The sequence below is a fragment of the Porites lutea genome, chromosome 10 (genome assembly GCF_958299795.1).
Source record: "Porites lutea chromosome 10, jaPorLute2.1, whole genome shotgun sequence".
NCBI classification, from domain to species: domain Eukaryota; kingdom Metazoa; phylum Cnidaria; class Anthozoa; order Scleractinia; family Poritidae; genus Porites; species Porites lutea.
The window spans coordinates 26,085,535-26,102,482 of record NC_133210.1 but is presented as its reverse complement, the minus strand read 5'-3'; the positions used below and the strand labels follow the sequence as shown (position 1 = coordinate 26,102,482).

Genomic DNA, 16,948 nt, shown 5'->3' with positions numbered 1-16,948 from the left:
TTTTATCATTTTGTGATCGGTAGAGGGCTTCTTCCACCTCCTTCAATAACGATTACCATGCTAACTTTTCTGGTGTTAAAAGGCATAAATTATGAAGCTTTTGGGGTGTATATATTTTTTTAGAAAAACACACAAAAACACTTTGGGCCAAATATTTAAACATAGTTTAGCCCGTGTTTAACAAAACCACATTCTAAGTCATTTTCAATTTGCCCAACGATTTTATCCAAACATCATTTTAGTTCAGTTTTATGAAAGCATATAGAGAAGAACTAAGAAAGCATTTTATCTTCTTAAAACAACCCACCAAAGAAGAGATCTGGAGGTTCAAAGATTTGTTAAACTGATGCTTAAGTTACACTTCATTTAAATATTTCGGCCCTTTAAGTTTAATGTCATTTTTGCAAAAAAAAAACCTTCTTGAATCTACGGTTCTCTATTATTAGAGCGAGTACTTACAAATTTTCTCTCAGGGTAGGACGGGACAGAAACAATGGCACAAAACGGTACCGCAGCTGGTCCCTCAAAATTACTAAATGAGAAAAAAAATCTGCTTTTAAAAATGAGATACATGGAGGTGGGAAAAGATATAGACGCTGTGATAGAGGCAAACTAGCCATAGCCAACATACCATTGAATTCTGATAGAAATTACTCTTTTAACTTTTTAATTTTGAAAATTAGCAAGCAGCGTCAGGGAATTATTACTTCCTGGGGGTTATTACGTTGGGGAACAAAAACCATGAAAAAAAAAGCTAGTGCCAGCTCTCCTTTTACCCTTTTACCCGTCCTTTTCTGCTGATAGAGGGAATCAATTTCTTTGTCATGGAACAAATCGCACAGAAAAATCACCTTAAGTGTGAACAGGCCTAACAATACATTTCTGCTGTGTCAATTAAAATAAATGGTGCAGGAGGAGGGGGGGGGGGGGGGGGGGGGCAAAGGTGAGGCATCCTGGTCCCTCCCTTGTGCTGTCCCTGGACTGAGGTAAACAGAGAACATCATGAGCTGACAGGGGCAGAGCCACAACATTTAGAGAGAGGGGGCCACAGCATCTGTGTCCAAAGCTTAAGGATGTGAAAGACAGCATTTACTGAGAATTCATAAAATTTTTAACACAATACCAGGCAAAAGGGTAGGGGTTGGGTGAACCCCAAACCCCACCTCTAAATATGCCCATGGCTGAGACAGTTTCACCATATCACCTGATGACAATTTTGATATTAAGACAGTGTACCGGGTACTTACTATGAGGGCTCTTTCACAGGCTCTTTTGATGCCTCTAAAAGTTCTTTTTGAAGCTTTTGTTGTCTTATTCTAAAGGAAAAATAAACAACATGACTGTACAATTTTACACATAAAAACATTTAAACTTTGGAGTGTATTGGATCTCTTAACTTTGCTTTAAAACTAAACAAAAGCAGAAGTACTCAAAGGTAGTCAGAACATCTGCAGACATTTTCGGCAAATTGTCAGAAATCTTTTTGGAACATTTTTTGAAATACCGGTCATGGCAAGATGAAAATACATGTACATGTATTTGACTCAGAAAAACTTGGCAAGTATATGACAGCTATAAGGATCTGTCATTCTCTTCATTCATGGTGCTTTCCACTGATAAGCAAATAATTGCCAACAAAAAGGTCAGCTATTTCAGGATCACTCCAAGAGGTTGGCTTGCACTTTCCCCTCTGAATTGAGGTAACTAGAGAATTGATGAAAGATTCTTTAAAACATTGTTGCAACTAAAAAAGGTGAAGTAATCTACGTGTACTTACACATGCTGCCTTCTTCAAATTTTAATGTCAGAAACCCTGATTTCATCTGCAGATCATTCTACCTACAATGTAGTTGATGAGCATTGCATAATAATTTTTAAAAAAATTACAATCACCTTAACTGCATTTCATTTTGAGCATTTACTTCATTTGCGGCTTTAGCCTTTTCAGTCATCCATCTTGTTATCTATGAAGAAAAAAAAAAACAGGAGAATGAATTTAAATGATGCTTAATTTTCAGTGGACAAAAATCTTGTACCAGAATAATTTAAAGAATATTGCATTCTTTTTTTACATTTTTCAAGGGCTAAAGATGTAATAAATCATATGTAGTACCACCAAAGGAAATCTCTCATGAAAGTCCGAGAAAATGAATGTCAAATTTCAAAAGAATTGTGATTACACAGGTAAAATTCTGAAAATTTCATGTGTAAGATGTAATTTTGTAAAATTTGACATTCATTTTCTCAGGCTCCTATAAGAATTTTTTTCGGTGTTACTACAGATGATTTATTCCACCTTTAGCCATTGAAAAATGCAAGAAAGAATGCAGTATGCTTTAAATTATTCCGGTACAAGATTTTTGTCCAATTATGAAAATCAAAATTACTCAATGTCCTGGTTGATTCTGTCTAAAAATACAGTCAACTCTCTCTAAGATGGACACCTTTAGGACAGGCACTAATATTATTGTCCCTCTAAGAGTGATGTCCATCACATAAAGAGTAATTTAAATATTAAAGGAGCTAAAGAAAGGCAGGGACCAACAACCACTCTAGGTTTCTGTTTTTCCAAGGTGTCCATCTTGTAAAAAGCAATTTTACTGTCACGCCAGTAAAATGTAGTTAATGGAACGTGACGCTAGTTATCAATAATCCATTCATGGCGGCTCTTTTCAACAAAGGAATTGTGTAGTCAAGCTGCCAAGGTCAGTGAACTCTAAGATGCATCGTATTCTCGCGTAGAACTTCCGGCCTTGTTGTCTTAAGCAGGCTAGTACGAGCCACAGCATTGGCCAATATTTTCAAAGCACTATTCATGGCTAAGAGTCTGCACATGCAACTCTGAGCTGTCTTATAGTACAGCCTTTGCTACTGGCTATGCCAGCAGACACGCGTCTAGCTATAAAAGCCTAGTACAACTGTTCAGAGTTCACTTGGGTTCCAGTGTTCAGCAAGGTTTAAGCGCTCAGTATACTATTCTTGTAAAATTTTTTCGGTAGCTTTGCAATAACGAGTCATTCAACGTTAACGTGTCCATCTTGTAAAGGTGCCCATTATAAGAGTTTTGACTCTATTCATTAATTTCAAGACTTCAACAAAGTATAAAACTACATATCATGTTGTGAATTACTTAAAATAAATAATAGTCCTCCAGTCAAACCCTGTTTAAGGACACTGAGGGGCCATGGAAAGTGTCCGTATTAACAGGGCGTCCATATTAAACAAGGTGAATTTAGAGATAATGCATTAAAGGGCTTTCTTTGCCTGGAGACAAAGCAAACTGTCTGTAATAATGAGGTCTCTGCATTAAGTGGGTGTCCGTAAAACAAGGTTTGACTGTAAAAGTACTAAAATTTAATTACAGTGCTGTACCATGCAAGGATCAGGTAACAGTTTTTTTTCAAATTGAATACTGTTAGTGAATAAAGTTTTAAGGAAACTACTTGGTAGATGAGCTAAGCCAGTGGGAAACACAGCTGGTTGTTAATTTTTTAGACAGTGGAGATAAGAATGGGGTGAAAATTTGCCATACAATAAATTCAGCAACTGGTGCTACACCATTTTCTGAGTTGAACATGTCTATTAAAAAGAGGTTAGTGTCTTGCATACTAACCAGTTCTTGATTTTCCTCAATTGTTTTTCTATTTTTTTCCTCTAATGCTGAATATGCCAGTTGAAGAGCTTGAAGTTCATCTTTTACCAACTAAAAAGAGATAAATCATGATCATGGTACATTGTTCACAAGATGTCTTTAATTACATTAATTACATTAATTAATTAATTAATTAATGATGATGATGATGATGATGATGATGATGATGATGATGATGATGATGATGATGATGATGATAATGAGGGTGTTGGCTGTGGAAATAAGCTGTCCACACAGCTTGGACAATCGCGTGAAGAAGGATTTTGAGATGACAGAGAAGTACCAAGCACTGTTTTTCGGGGGGGGGGGAGGTGGGGGGAAGCTAGATGTCGAGAAGAGTAAGATCTTTGGTGTGCGATTGAGAGATATTCTGAAGAGGATGCAAAAGACTGTGCTGCTCTGCAGCATGAACATTGCACGGACACTCAAAGTTATTCTTAAATACAGCCATAGACCTGGATTTCAAGTGTTGTAACATAGATAGAGGACGGGATAAGCCTTAAGATTCGAGGACAAGAAGGATGACTATGGGTACAAGATTTAACAGAAAGGTTTTTCACGTATTCTCGAAACATACAAGTAATCAACCTGGAAAGCTTCATTGTACCTTTCTTCACCTCAAAAATTAGTGAGGTTATTTTTATCATATTGGAGAAGGTTTAACCCTTTCCAAGTCCCAAAATGATTAAACTTCTAAAATTTGATAATTTGTTCCTGCCACTATGACATTCTTGCTAAATTTCTTAGTAGAATTATGACGCCTATCACATTTTCCGGCAAAATGACATTGGCTCACTCAAGAGCACTACTTAGTATTGAGAAAATCTCGTACTCAAAGTCGTCCCTGTCTCAGAATCTAAAGCTCTCTATTAGCTTGACTTCAACCAGTAAGAACCAAATGATGACAAAAAGCATGTATTAATGAGAGGATCCATATAAGGATCATCCTTAGCAACAGGAGCAGATCTAGGGAATTCGCCCAGCCCGCTGCGAGGTGGAGTAGGAGCACTGTTATTACGTGCTCTTTTACTAGCAATCCTGATTTACAGTACCTGACACGTAGCATCTAATTCAATAATGGTTTGCTGTAGACGTGTACATTCTTTATCCAAGTCTTGTTTATTAATGGTTAAATCTTCAAATCTAAACACAGAATAACAATCAAATTAAATACTAATATCATCAATTCATTAATAAAATCTAATTATATGAAAGTAGATCATCGCAGTTATAGACACAACTTTTGCAGCTGTGAAAAGAAGGCCTGAAAAAAAAATTCACGCTTGTACAGGATTCAAACCCTTGACCTTTGCAATGCCGGTGCAGCACTGTTACCGATTGAGCTAACAAGCCAACTGGGAGCAGGTCGTTGAATTGGCTCATTATAAATCCGTGAAAGGATGATGATGAAGCTATGAATATATGAAAATCATATATATGTGACTACAGCAGTAACTTAGCATTGCTCAATACCATGTTGTGTTTTAAAGTTGAAATGGCTTTTAAAGAACTCACACAAACAAACAGCTGTTTTGTAAAAAAAAATCTTGACTACAGTACAAAGCGAGCAACAAGAATGAATGAATGAAATAATTTTGTGGATGACAGGACAGCAGACATATCCTCTTGAAATTATACTATCTGCATGTTTAATAACAGTAAGCTTGGACGTTAGCATACAAAGGTGCCAATGGCAGCCACTATCAGTCCATTCACGAGCTTGCCGTAACCCCGGGGGAAGGGGTACTCAAAAAAGTTTTATACAGGGAGGCTCTACCTTTGAGGTCTAACACTTTAATTGCTTACTCTTTTATACACCAATACTGACAGAAAAGGTATCCCTTTCAAAATGGTAGGTACCCCTTTCACATAGCTAGCTAGGTTAGAACTTTGAATCCCTTTTAACTACTATAAATGCATTTTTTAAAAATATGAATAAACCACAAAACCAGAAAGTTTTCTCAACTTTTTTGCAGCCATAAAATGCATGTATAAGCGCTTTTGGGCCTTTTTACAGACTGAAATGACAGATTTCCCTACCCTTTCAATAAAATACTTCAACTAGTGAAATTCCTACCCTTTCATATACATGTACCTATAGCTTGAAAAAAGTAACCCTTTGGGGCCGAGTCTGCCCGTAAAGGTTGTTATACAGGGAGTATCCCCCTGGGCTTTAACCCACACAGTCCATGATTTGAATAATGTGTGCAAGGGAGACTACACCACTGGGGAAATGCCCCATCCTCTTTTCGAACAGTGACGTGGGTTCTTCTACATCCTCTTCAATTCAAACAACAAAAAAGGATGAAGGAGACAATCAGTCATCCAGTAACCAGACACACTTGTTTGTGTCAAAACATAAAGTACACTTACTGCCCTTCCTTGGTTTGAAGTTCTTGTTCCTTTTGTCGTAAAGCATTGTTGACGTCCAACAACTTTTGTGCATTCTAAATCAAAACAAAAACAATATTAACATGACAAAGTAAATACCAGGGCTTGAACTAACTGCCAATACATATTAATATTACCTGTGCAAGTACATATATGTCTTTTGGCAAGCAGTTAGAGATATATACTTGTAGTTTAATAAGTTGTGGTTCAGTTTTATCCCTTGTTTAAATTATCGTTATTTTTCCTTGTTTATAGTATACATTATCATACCTAGAAACAAATTATCAAATCATTATCAAGGTTGTTCCAGGGTGTAGCACTCATATATTAGATGAACTTCTATACCATATCTGTCCCGGATACCAGCACAAAATAGTGTTCTGTTCACACCTTGAGTACCTGATGTGAGTAATTCTGTAGTTACTCTGTTTCACCCAGTTAAACGCCATTTTGAAACATAAGCTTAGAGCAAGTATAAAGCAGTGGACTGCCCCAGAACTACCAAAACCAAGTCCACACAAAGACCCAGTGCCTTTTGACTTTTGTGCTTGCGACCTTGCCTGAATTATAGCATGGGAACTTGAAAAAAGGGTGTGCTCACATTGGTGCCCATAGGGTACTGTACTCCAGCATGGACTTAGGTACTGTGCCTACGCAGATAGTGTGAACACTGCCATACCATACCTCTCCTCTTTGTCTATGAAGCTCAGTCACTTCCTCTTGTAACTTGAAGAGCTTCTGTTCCAACAGAGCTATTTTTTCTGATCCAGCCCCACCCCCGGCACCACCTCCTGTTAAACTAAAAAAAGGACAAAAGAATTGAGTGTAAATTAAAAGCATAAGAAAGGAGCACAGGAAAGGGAAGTAAAGATTATTTTACGATAAATCGCAACATAATGAACAGATCTTAATGATCTTAGAAAATTTATTCATTATTTTAGTGGGTAGTACCTTAATTCTTGAACACGTCCCTGAAGCTCAAGTTTTTCCTACAGAGTAAACAAAGCATTTTAATAACAGCAAATTCTGAAATTCAACAGCCAGCTTATAATAATTGCATTTTTGCTACCATCAACCATAATTTATTACGATCACAACCAATGAATCTTGAAACACAGAAATACACAAAATGGATTGAAATCCACCAATCACAAATCACAAACTATGACCTTTTGAACTTGTTGAAGTAAAATTCCGTTTCCTATACTAAGAGGTTTGCTATGATCGACGACAGCAAAGAATGCAAATGGTAATTACAGTAGTTGGCTTTTGAAACTTAGAGTTCAAGTTTTTTTGCAAAGCACAGTAAATTTTAAACAGATGAATGATCCATTAGGGTTGAAATTTGTTAGTATGTTTGAAAAGTTCCATAACTGGCAACAAAAATGAAAATTGTTAAGACAGCTCCCTACAGAGGGGAATTTTTTTACAATGTACAATGGCCCAACCCCATGTCAATGTTGAATTTTTTGTTCCTGCCCACAGGTCTCATGACCAGTGGCGAAATAATGATTATGTAACATACAAAAAGGTGAATCACAGGCTGTGATTGGTCAGTCACTCTTTCACCATCTGCCTATGGGTAAGGGTTGACAAAAGCCAGAGTACGCCCTAGGTAGTATGTTTCAATTTCCATGCGCCTACCTTTTATTTTTACCTTACGTTTCAAAGAATTTTCATCTTGATATTGAGAGAAAGCTTAAGATAACATAAAAAAAGGTTTTAGAGTCAACATTGAAATGGAAAACTACATATTCACTGCAAAGAGTTTTTTGAAAGATTCTTTTGCATAAATATTATTTATTTATAATAATTATTTAATAATTATTATTAATTATAATTTATCTATTTATTTATTTATTGATTATTATTGTCCATGCAAGCCTTGACCTAATTCCATTGCATTCACTGAACAAGGAAAGGTCTACAACAATTTTCTTTCATGTGGGATGTATATTTCTTTTGGACAAGAAACAGCATGCTCACCTGTTGAAGCTGAACAACCTGTATTTCCAGTTGAACTAATCTTGATTTAGAAGTATCCGCACTTTCAAACAGTTTGTTGTCTGTTGCAAAAATAAATGCATAAAATCAAAATGATGATTCTTACTTGCTACAGTGGAAGCTCTCATCAAGGACAATCTTGTAAGCAGTCACAGCTCTACTAACGGCCACCCTCACAAAAGGTGTGCAGAATGAGGCAAAACATTTCCTTATTTAATCTTTTGTTTTTTAACACTGTTGGTATTGTCAAGTCAAGTTGGCTAATCTTTTTACTTTCTTTTCTTTAGAGGAAGCAAACCATAAATTTGTGTGTACCGTAATATTATATCCTTAAATAATAGTCGTCCCTTGATTAATCACCTCCCTCGAATAATCCCCCACCCCGCTCCTAGACGGAAATATTGAAAATGATTGCCTACCCCCACCCCCACCCCACTTGCCATCTTTTCTTCCCTGTCAAGGTGAAGTGGAATCTGATCCAGCAAAACTGATCAGTGACGATTCAAGCTCTGACGCAGATGACGTTGACACTGAAAATTAATCAAGTAACCAAATTTGGAACAGTTAGAAATTCCATGTTCAGTTTGTTTGACGTGATCATTTTTTGATTTATTGGGATAAAAAAAACACCAAAATATTTAGGGCATGACTTCCAGAGAGCAAAATTTGAAAGAATTGCCTCCCTCAAAATGTCACCCCCTTTTTTGTGCAAAAAAATTAATAAAAATCACCCCTGGCTATTATTATTATTATTATTATTATTTTTTATTTCAATATTTATCCAGGGGCATCCAATTTAGCAGAGCTAGTTTAATTGGAGCCCTGACGAGGAATGGTACATTGCACACAATAAACCAGGAGATTAAAGGGAACAGCTAAGTTGGAATAATAACAATGTTTTACACAGCATTTTTAGATAGAATTTGCTAACAACAATGATGATGGTTAGGCCATGTTTCATTACAATACAAGGTTAATGTGTATCATATGCTTTGCAATGAAATAGCATGTCATCATCCATGAACCAGATATACACGAAAAGCCTGCATGATGTTCAAAAAAATATATATACAAGAAATGAATTCAACAATATAATTATTTCTTTGAAAATTATCCATTTTTCCATTTCTTCCATATATAAAACAATACGCAAAATTTTCAATTTTGACAGCGTTGTAGTTAAGCTTGAACATAATTTTGTTTTGGTTTCCAAGAAGTCTCAGTGCAAACACTCACGTTTCGTTAATATTTTGCGATCAAAATCTTTCACTTTTAAATTTTAGCCAAGGCTTGACCTGCTCTTTTTTATCTTAAGTTTGTGGTAAAAATGTTGCAGCGACAGGAAATATTTGGAGTTCGAACCGGATTTCATCAAGAGTTGGCACGATATCATTTTTCTTGCATTGACAAGTGCAAAGGCTTTATTTTATTAAAAGTATTCGATCTGTTCAAGGAAAGTCTTAAATGACTAGATTCCATCCTCTTTACTCCAAATGAATCATATAATGCATATAGCATTTTTGAATCTTGTTAACGTCAACTTAAGTCTCTGATGAAAAGTTCCGGAAACAAATCTGTTTAACTTTAAATGATATAGCTTCAGCATGACAGAAAATTGTGCGAACAGACAGTCAGCTTAAATTTGCTTGGTTTATCACATTCTAACGAGGACAGTAGCACTTGAGCTTTGACTTACGTTCCCTTATGACGTCTTTAAAGCAGTGCCACTCCAGACGATCTCTTGCTTCTAATCGTTTCGATATTTTTTTTCTCCAACTAAGTCGTTCCCCTCCCGCCATCTTGAACGACTGGGATTGATCGTGCAACTTCATCCGCGTGACTCCTTGTGAGACATGGTGCCAAAGAGGTTAGTGAGCCTGCAGAAAAAAGCGGTTTTTCTGCTATACAGCCACGTACTTTATATACGGTTATCTATTAGTTTTCCAAACACAATGGCGGAAAAGTATTGTCGTCTGTTAGAAGGCAAAGAGGCAAGCGATTTTGTCGCTTCTATGGATGCTTTTATTTTTGATTGCGATGGTCAGTAAACAAAGCAACTTCGTAGATAATGAGGTGTAAGATTTCAAAGCTAATAATAATATTTTTTGTCTTAATTATTTCACAAATTCTTTAGGGGTGCTTTGGAACGAAGCCGGCCCTCTTGACGGAGCAGTTGAAGTGTTACAAGAACTTCGAAAATTGGTAATAATGAAACTAAGAGTATTTTCACAAAGCATTTAAAGGAATCCCCGCCTTTCTCTCTGGGCTGTCCCGTTTAACATCCACACCCCCTAATGGTGAGGTGTTTTTGGCCCGGACCCCTTCAGAACATTTTTCTTGGGGAATGCGCCTTTTAGAAATCAACATTTTATTCTCAGACGCGCTCAGAAGAAAGTATTATTTTTGTTACATACCTCTCGTAAAATGCGGCAATGTTAATTGTCCCCTTCACAAAAGAGGTTTTACAACACTCTTCTTAAGAAGCTAGAATTTTGTATTCACCATCCCACTATAAATTATGTAACACTTCCCTTATTTCTTCAGAAATTTTTTCTCGGTATTTTCACCCCTAGAAATTAACATTTTGTTTAAAAAATTCTTTTCAGAAATTTTCTCTCCAAGTATTGACCCTGCTCGCCTGAAAATATTTCAGGCAACCAATTCAGAAAATCAGAAGGAGGGGTAGGGGTGGGGGTGGGGTTGGGTTTTGGCGGTGGTGGGTGTGGATGTAAAATGGAATGGTTAGGAATGGCCCCCATAGAGCAGGCACTGATAAGAGCTGGAGGCCAGGGGTGGAAGGTTGGAGATTGGAAGGAGACTGGTGTGAGGTTGCTCTGTGGGTATGACAGTGAGGATTTATGAGGCCCTCTCAGGGGAGGGGGGGGGAAACGTATGTCCCTTGTCTTTCAAAACCTGTCATTTCACACATATTGAGGAGGAAGCCATGTCGCTGTCAGTATGTCACTATTGTTTTTGCGCTTTTCTCTGTCACTGTCACAGTTTAAGCCCGTCTTTGTATCGTTTGTTGCCATTTCTGCTGTCTTATGTCGCTGTTTCAAGCTCATGTTGCTTGTCAGAATTTGTCAATTCCAATGAAAGTTTCGTCTTGTATGATTGTGTCTTGTGTCCTCCATTTTTCTTCAAAGTAGTACTGCTCTGCTTATTTGAACTGCTATTCCGTGGGAACAGGCCTAGGAATGGATACGATACAAAAAACTTATGTTGTTTTCGTTTGATATACCTTCATAAAATTTTTCATCTGAATTTTCATCATACCTTTAGGGGAAAAAGGTTTTCTTTGTTACCAATAACAGTTCCAAGTCAAGAGCAGAATATGTCAAAAAGTTTGAGAAGTTTGGAATTCAAGCTAGCATGGTATGGTCGTTTTCAGTAATCTCTCTGGAGTTTACACAGTCTCTTAATAATGTTGTTTTATTTTTATTTCTATTGGTGGTGCTTAAATTTGATGAATGTGTGGAGCAAAACATAGAATGAATTATGTTTTCTTTTCAGATTAGTTTGTTTAAGCCTTATGAGATCATTGCAGCCCTCCCTTATGCCACTGCGAACTAAATGTTGTCCAAAGGGTAGCCTGGTAGCATTGGCTAGACTGGTTAACCGGGTAGCCCAGGGATACCTGAGGGGGTGGGGTGGGGTTATAAGGGGGCATGTCCTTTTGAAAGGGGTGGGGATGCTTGTCGTACAATTGGAGTTAAGCACCTAAATGAGAGCAATCTGGGCATGGCTTGAACTTAAAATTGCCCCTAAAGGATACCATTTTTAAACATACAGGCCAATGATCTGTAGTAATTTAAATTAAGATTGTCTGATAAAGATTTGTATGTTATATGACATGCCACAGAAATAATAATAATAATAATAATAATGATAATAATAATAATGCCACAGAATGTTCCAGGTACACTGTAGAGTCTTTACATTACAAGTCTAGTCTCACGGGGGTCAAGATGGTCTATGTACTCTTTCAGGTTTGGGCCCAAGCATACATGTGCAGTCCTTTGTCTGTTAAAGGGGAAGGGGGGGGAGGAGGTTGCAGGTAGGCTTGAGTCCAGTAAAAAAAATCTCCAAAAATGGAAAGTATTCTATGCTTAATATAATAGAGACTAAGTTTCTTTCCTGTCAATATAGGAGGAAATTTATGGCACTGCGTTTGCTGTGGCATTTTACTTAAAGGAGATTCTGAAATTTGATAAGAAAGTTTATACTGTTGGCACGACAGGGATGGTGGAAGAATTTGATGCCTTGAAAATTCCTCATACTGGTTCTGGAGTAAGTCAGTTTTTCATTAATTTTAATAAAAGAAAACAAGAAGTGAGGTTCTTTACGGAACACTATACGAGTAGGATTCTGTCATTCCTCTTAGATAAGCAAGATCAAGGCTTGTTCTCCAGGGTAACTGTACATGTAAAAAAATTAGTTATTTTTTTTTCTTTTTTCTTTTTATTCTCTTAATTTAAACAAAGTTTAAATATATCTTTAAGTTTCAGACATTTTTCCACGTGCTAAATGCAGTTTATGGAATAGATCACCTACTCAGCTTGCCCTGTGTTACTAAGTGTGATTAATTTTGCGAATACAATTTCTATTAAAGCTTCTTCAAAAGTTATAGCCATATGTATACAAACAAAAGAAGAAAAAAAGTGTGATTTCCGACAGGGGGGATAGAAAACTCATTTTTTTTTTTCTTTTTTCCTTTGTATATAATTTATATGGCTGTAGTGTCAGTCCCCTGTCAACATTTTTTCTCTTTTATAGCCAGATCAGTCCTCGGGTGGTTACAACATGAAAGAGTGGTCAACATTAACACTGGATCCTGAGGTAGGTACTAAGTCTGATTATGTCCTTAATTACCACTATGTTAGCCTATCTACAGGATGTTTTTCTGCATGAGAGTGAGACAGAGCAGGAGAACAAGCATGAAGCAAAAGAAAAAATGAGTGCGATTTTTCTCCTCTCCCACTCCCTTGCACTTATGGTCAATATAAATCCCCGCAGTTTTTATTCCATAAATATGCTCTCGATCTAAAAAGAAAAAATAGAAAATAGAGGGTCTGTGAGCAGACGACCACAGTGTACACTATCTTGAAAAATTTATCAGTAATTTTTCTTTTTCCTCTTTAGGTTGGAGCAGTTGTTTGTGGATTTGATGAACACTTTAGTTATCACAAACTTATAAAAGCAGCAAGTTATCTTGCCAAAGACTCCTGTTTATTCATTGCAACAAATCGTGATGACAGATTTCCATTTAAAAGCAGTGATGTTGTTATTCCAGGTATTTATGTTGTTTATCAAAATAATATTCCTGGCCCTCCTGAGGAGGGGGGGGGGGTACTCAGAAAAAATCTTACACAGGGGGGCTCCGCCCAACCCTTTACCCTTTTTATACCATTTTTGAGACAAGAGGTACCCCTTTAGTGTACCTTTTATTGGCAAATGGTACCCCTTTCACATACTTACTAGTTTAAAAAGCTGCACCCCCTTTAACTGCTATAAATGCCCTGTCTTTTAAATATAAATAAATCACACTAAACTAGGAAGCCATAGAATGCACCTACAAACCATGATAATGACAGATTTCCCTACCCTCCCTACTCTTTCTTATTTTTCAACTAGTGAAATCCCTACACTTTTTTATAGGCCATTATAAGGAGTACAAACTCCCCCCTCCGCCCTTGCCCAGGCTACCCCTCCCTAACAATAATTGTTAGGGAGGGGTAGCCCAGGGCAAACAATTATTGTTTGCTTGAAGGCCTATCCCACTCTTCTGGAAATAATCAAAATCAATGATCAAAATCAAAATCCTAATAGAACCCTTCCCCCATCAGAAAATCCTTTTCCTAACTGAGAATTTTCATCACTTGAGTTCCTTATTGAACTGACTTTACTTGGAAGAGGTAATGAGTTGGGAATCACTATGACGACGATAGTTCGGATATCGGATCTTACCCATAGATTTATCTTAAGCCCTTTCAATCTTACATTTTTCATGTTTTATCCCATAATTTTGGCATGTGATAGGTCATGTTACCCCGAGCTGCAAAGGGTCTTACTGAAATAATTATTCAAAATGAATCATTCTGTAGGCACAGGTTGCTTCGTGATTTCTGTGGAAACAGCAGCCAGAAGAAAAGCAAAGGTCATAGGGAAGCCGGAGAGATATATGTTTGATTGTATGAAATTACGGTAAGAACAAAAAAAGAACTTAGCTAACTGGTCTTTCAGTGTTCAGGGTTACATTTTCAGGCAAACTGCACAGTCAAAGACATTTAAATCTTGTACTCATTCTCCATTAGTAGTAGACAGGAGGCCATAATTTAAAACAAGATAGTAGTGAGAAAAGGTAAAGGCACACATGAGCCAAAGGCCCAAATGGCCAGAGCTAATCCCGGTTTCCTTAGCATGAAGCAAGCCTAGGAGTATAATAAATTGCTACTCCCCCTGGATGGGATGCTAGTCCATTGCATGGCTACCCCCGAGCAGTATGTCACCAGTACCCATTTGTACACCTGGGTGAAGAGAGACAAAGTGGAGTAAAGTTCCTTGTCTAAGGAAACAATGCGACAGGCGAGGCTTAAAGCCTGGACCTCCATATCCAGAGTTTGAGGTGTTAACAGCTCAGCGACCACACATGCCTCCACTGAAAGGGGGGGGGGGTAGAAAAAGAACCCACCAATTTTTCTTCAGTAGAGCAGTGGGGATCCTGTCTGTGTACAAGAGTTTTGACCACTTCCCTTATTGCTGCATTTTACAGTAGAAGAATGTGGCTTCTTATCTTAGGAATCCTGTGATACATGTACTTGGGTGTCCTGAGGCACTTAGGGCTAACTGGTCTTTTTACAATTTTTTTCATCACTTGTCTGCCTTTTTGATACCATTTTAAATAAAACTGTCATACGACATGCATGTAATACATGCATGCATATCACCATTTCACAAGGTTCAAATCAAATCAGGTGCAACTGTCAAAAGGACAACTGAAGGTTACTCATCTTGAGTTCATTCCTCAGCTCCAAACCTTTGTAGTGTTAATTATGTTAATATTTTTTACAGTGGAGCTTTCTGCGATCTACTTCTCATTTTTATTGACTGTAATCAAAAGTAAATAAGGCAGTTTAGAATGAAAAGCCACCTATGCAGAGGGCTTAGAAGAAATTTAAAAAACAAAATACAATTAATGTTTTCATGAATTTTACCTTGATTTAAAAATGCTTGACTGTGAAGCCAAGAAAACTTGAGCACACTCACTAATCTATGATTGATACTATAGCAGTAAAAGTGTTTTCTTGGCAGTTAGTGCTTAACCTCACATTACTTTATCATCTTTCATCAGTCATGACATCAACCCATCACGAACCTGTATGATAGGCGACAGGTGAGTTAAACCCTCTTGAGACACAACTTTCATAGTGACTTAAACCCAAGATACAAAGGCAGCTTTCCCGAGCAGTTAGAGCGCTGGACTTGTCATTTGGAGGCCCCCGAGTTCAAGTCCTGCCCCGACCGCCAGCTGGACTTTTTTGTGAGTAGTCCTAGTCCCGAGTTTAAATCCTTGGCCTTGCTTGTAAAATAGCCAACTGGTTCACCTCCTTCCTACCAGTTGGGATTTTAAACCAAAGCATGTCGTTCCTTTATTTGTATTTCTTTTATTTAATCCCTGATATTAAAGCCCCATAAGGGGAGAGGATATTATTAAATCATTATTAATTATTGTTATTATTATAAAAAAAATTCCGTGACAAAAGAGAGCAGTAAAAGATCTTTGAAATGTCACAAAAATTTTGCCATGGGCTTGACATTTCATAAATCTTGGAATCCATACTACAATCTTGGACAAAATAAAATGGAACAGCAAACCCCCATCCCCCCCAAATCAAGGATGAAGCCGCGCGAAGGGCAAAAACGCGCCATTTTCCCATCCTTGATTTGGGGGGGAGGGGGGGTCTAGGTTTTCTATTTATTTTGTCCAAGATTGTAGTTCCTTTTACTCAGACCTCTTTTGGGGCCTCATCATGTTCCTCCCCATGAACATGGTGGCTCCTATGCTGACATTGTTAGGGCAAAGGAGCTATGTGATGAAGCCCTGTTAAGAACATCAGTCGAGAGTATGTGATACACTAAGAATCCCTTTACTTCACTTCACAAGCTCAAAGGGCATGCAACAAGTGAACATAACATGCATAGAGGATATTACATGACCACACGGAGATACAAAATTTCTCTTTGAGTGTTGAAAAATATTTCTCAAGTGAGCGTAGAAGAGAAATTTCGCATTTCCAAGCAGCCATGTAATTTTCTTTTTATTATATAAACACCAATGAATGCCAAACCATTTCACTTAAATAGTTTTTTTTTCCTGTGAAAGGTGCAATGTATTATGTAGCCATAGCAATGGTGATCTTTTCACTTGTGAAAATAACATGTTGTTTTCATGTGTGAAGCTATCATGTTTTCGCGCAAAAGCTGACCCAGTATCTTCATTGGTGTTTATGCAATAAAAGGTATTATAACCCCTGATCATACTTCACTGGGCTGACATCATAATTTGATTGCTCACATTTTTTCTAGACTGGGAACAGACATACTGTTTGGCAACAACTGTGGCTTGAGTACCATTCTAATGCTGTCTGGAATCTCATCTCTAGCTGATGTGAAAGACTGTCAAACTTCTAGTAATCTTGATGATAGGAAGTCTATTCCAGATTTTTATATGCCAAGTATTGAGGCTCTTAAAGCACCCATAAAACATGTCAGTAATGCAGCTAGTTAGCAACTAGTAGGTTAGTAATGCTCATAAAGATTTTTTTGGGAAATTATCTGTGAGCTTTATCTGTGGGAATGTTATACAAAATAATAAGGACTAAAATAACACCAAGACTGAAA

At 37.3% G+C, this 16,948-nt stretch overlaps 2 protein-coding genes across 2 annotated transcripts in view; one reads left to right on the top strand and one right to left on the bottom strand.

Annotated features, from left to right (window-relative positions):
* Positions 1–9,857, bottom strand: part of LOC140950116 (autophagy-related protein 16-1-like) — a 24,353-nt gene extending 14,496 nt beyond the window's left edge. The window contains exons 1-10 of the mRNA XM_073399292.1: positions 9,744–9,857; positions 8,030–8,109; positions 6,995–7,032; positions 6,728–6,842; positions 6,026–6,099; positions 4,705–4,795; positions 3,614–3,703; positions 1,894–1,964; positions 1,248–1,316; positions 460–532 (exon numbers count right to left, since the gene is read on the bottom strand). Coding sequence (XP_073255393.1) covers positions 460–532; positions 1,248–1,316; positions 1,894–1,964; positions 3,614–3,703; positions 4,705–4,795; positions 6,026–6,099; positions 6,728–6,842; positions 6,995–7,032; positions 8,030–8,109; positions 9,744–9,846 — 804 coding nt within the window. The 5' untranslated portion in view covers positions 9,847–9,857. The remainder of the gene's footprint in view (positions 1–459; positions 533–1,247; positions 1,317–1,893; positions 1,965–3,613; positions 3,704–4,704; positions 4,796–6,025; positions 6,100–6,727; positions 6,843–6,994; positions 7,033–8,029; positions 8,110–9,743) is intronic.
* A 134-nt stretch (positions 9,858–9,991) lies between these two features.
* LOC140950115 (glycerol-3-phosphate phosphatase-like) lies at positions 9,992–16,948 on the top strand. The gene is made up of 9 exons (XM_073399291.1): positions 9,992–10,087; positions 10,182–10,249; positions 11,330–11,422; positions 12,197–12,337; positions 12,824–12,886; positions 13,190–13,340; positions 14,152–14,251; positions 15,399–15,440; positions 16,634–16,948. Exons 1-9 carry the CDS (start codon positions 10,000–10,002, stop codon positions 16,833–16,835), a joined length of 948 nt encoding a protein of 315 aa, XP_073255392.1. The 5' UTR covers positions 9,992–9,999; the 3' UTR covers positions 16,836–16,948.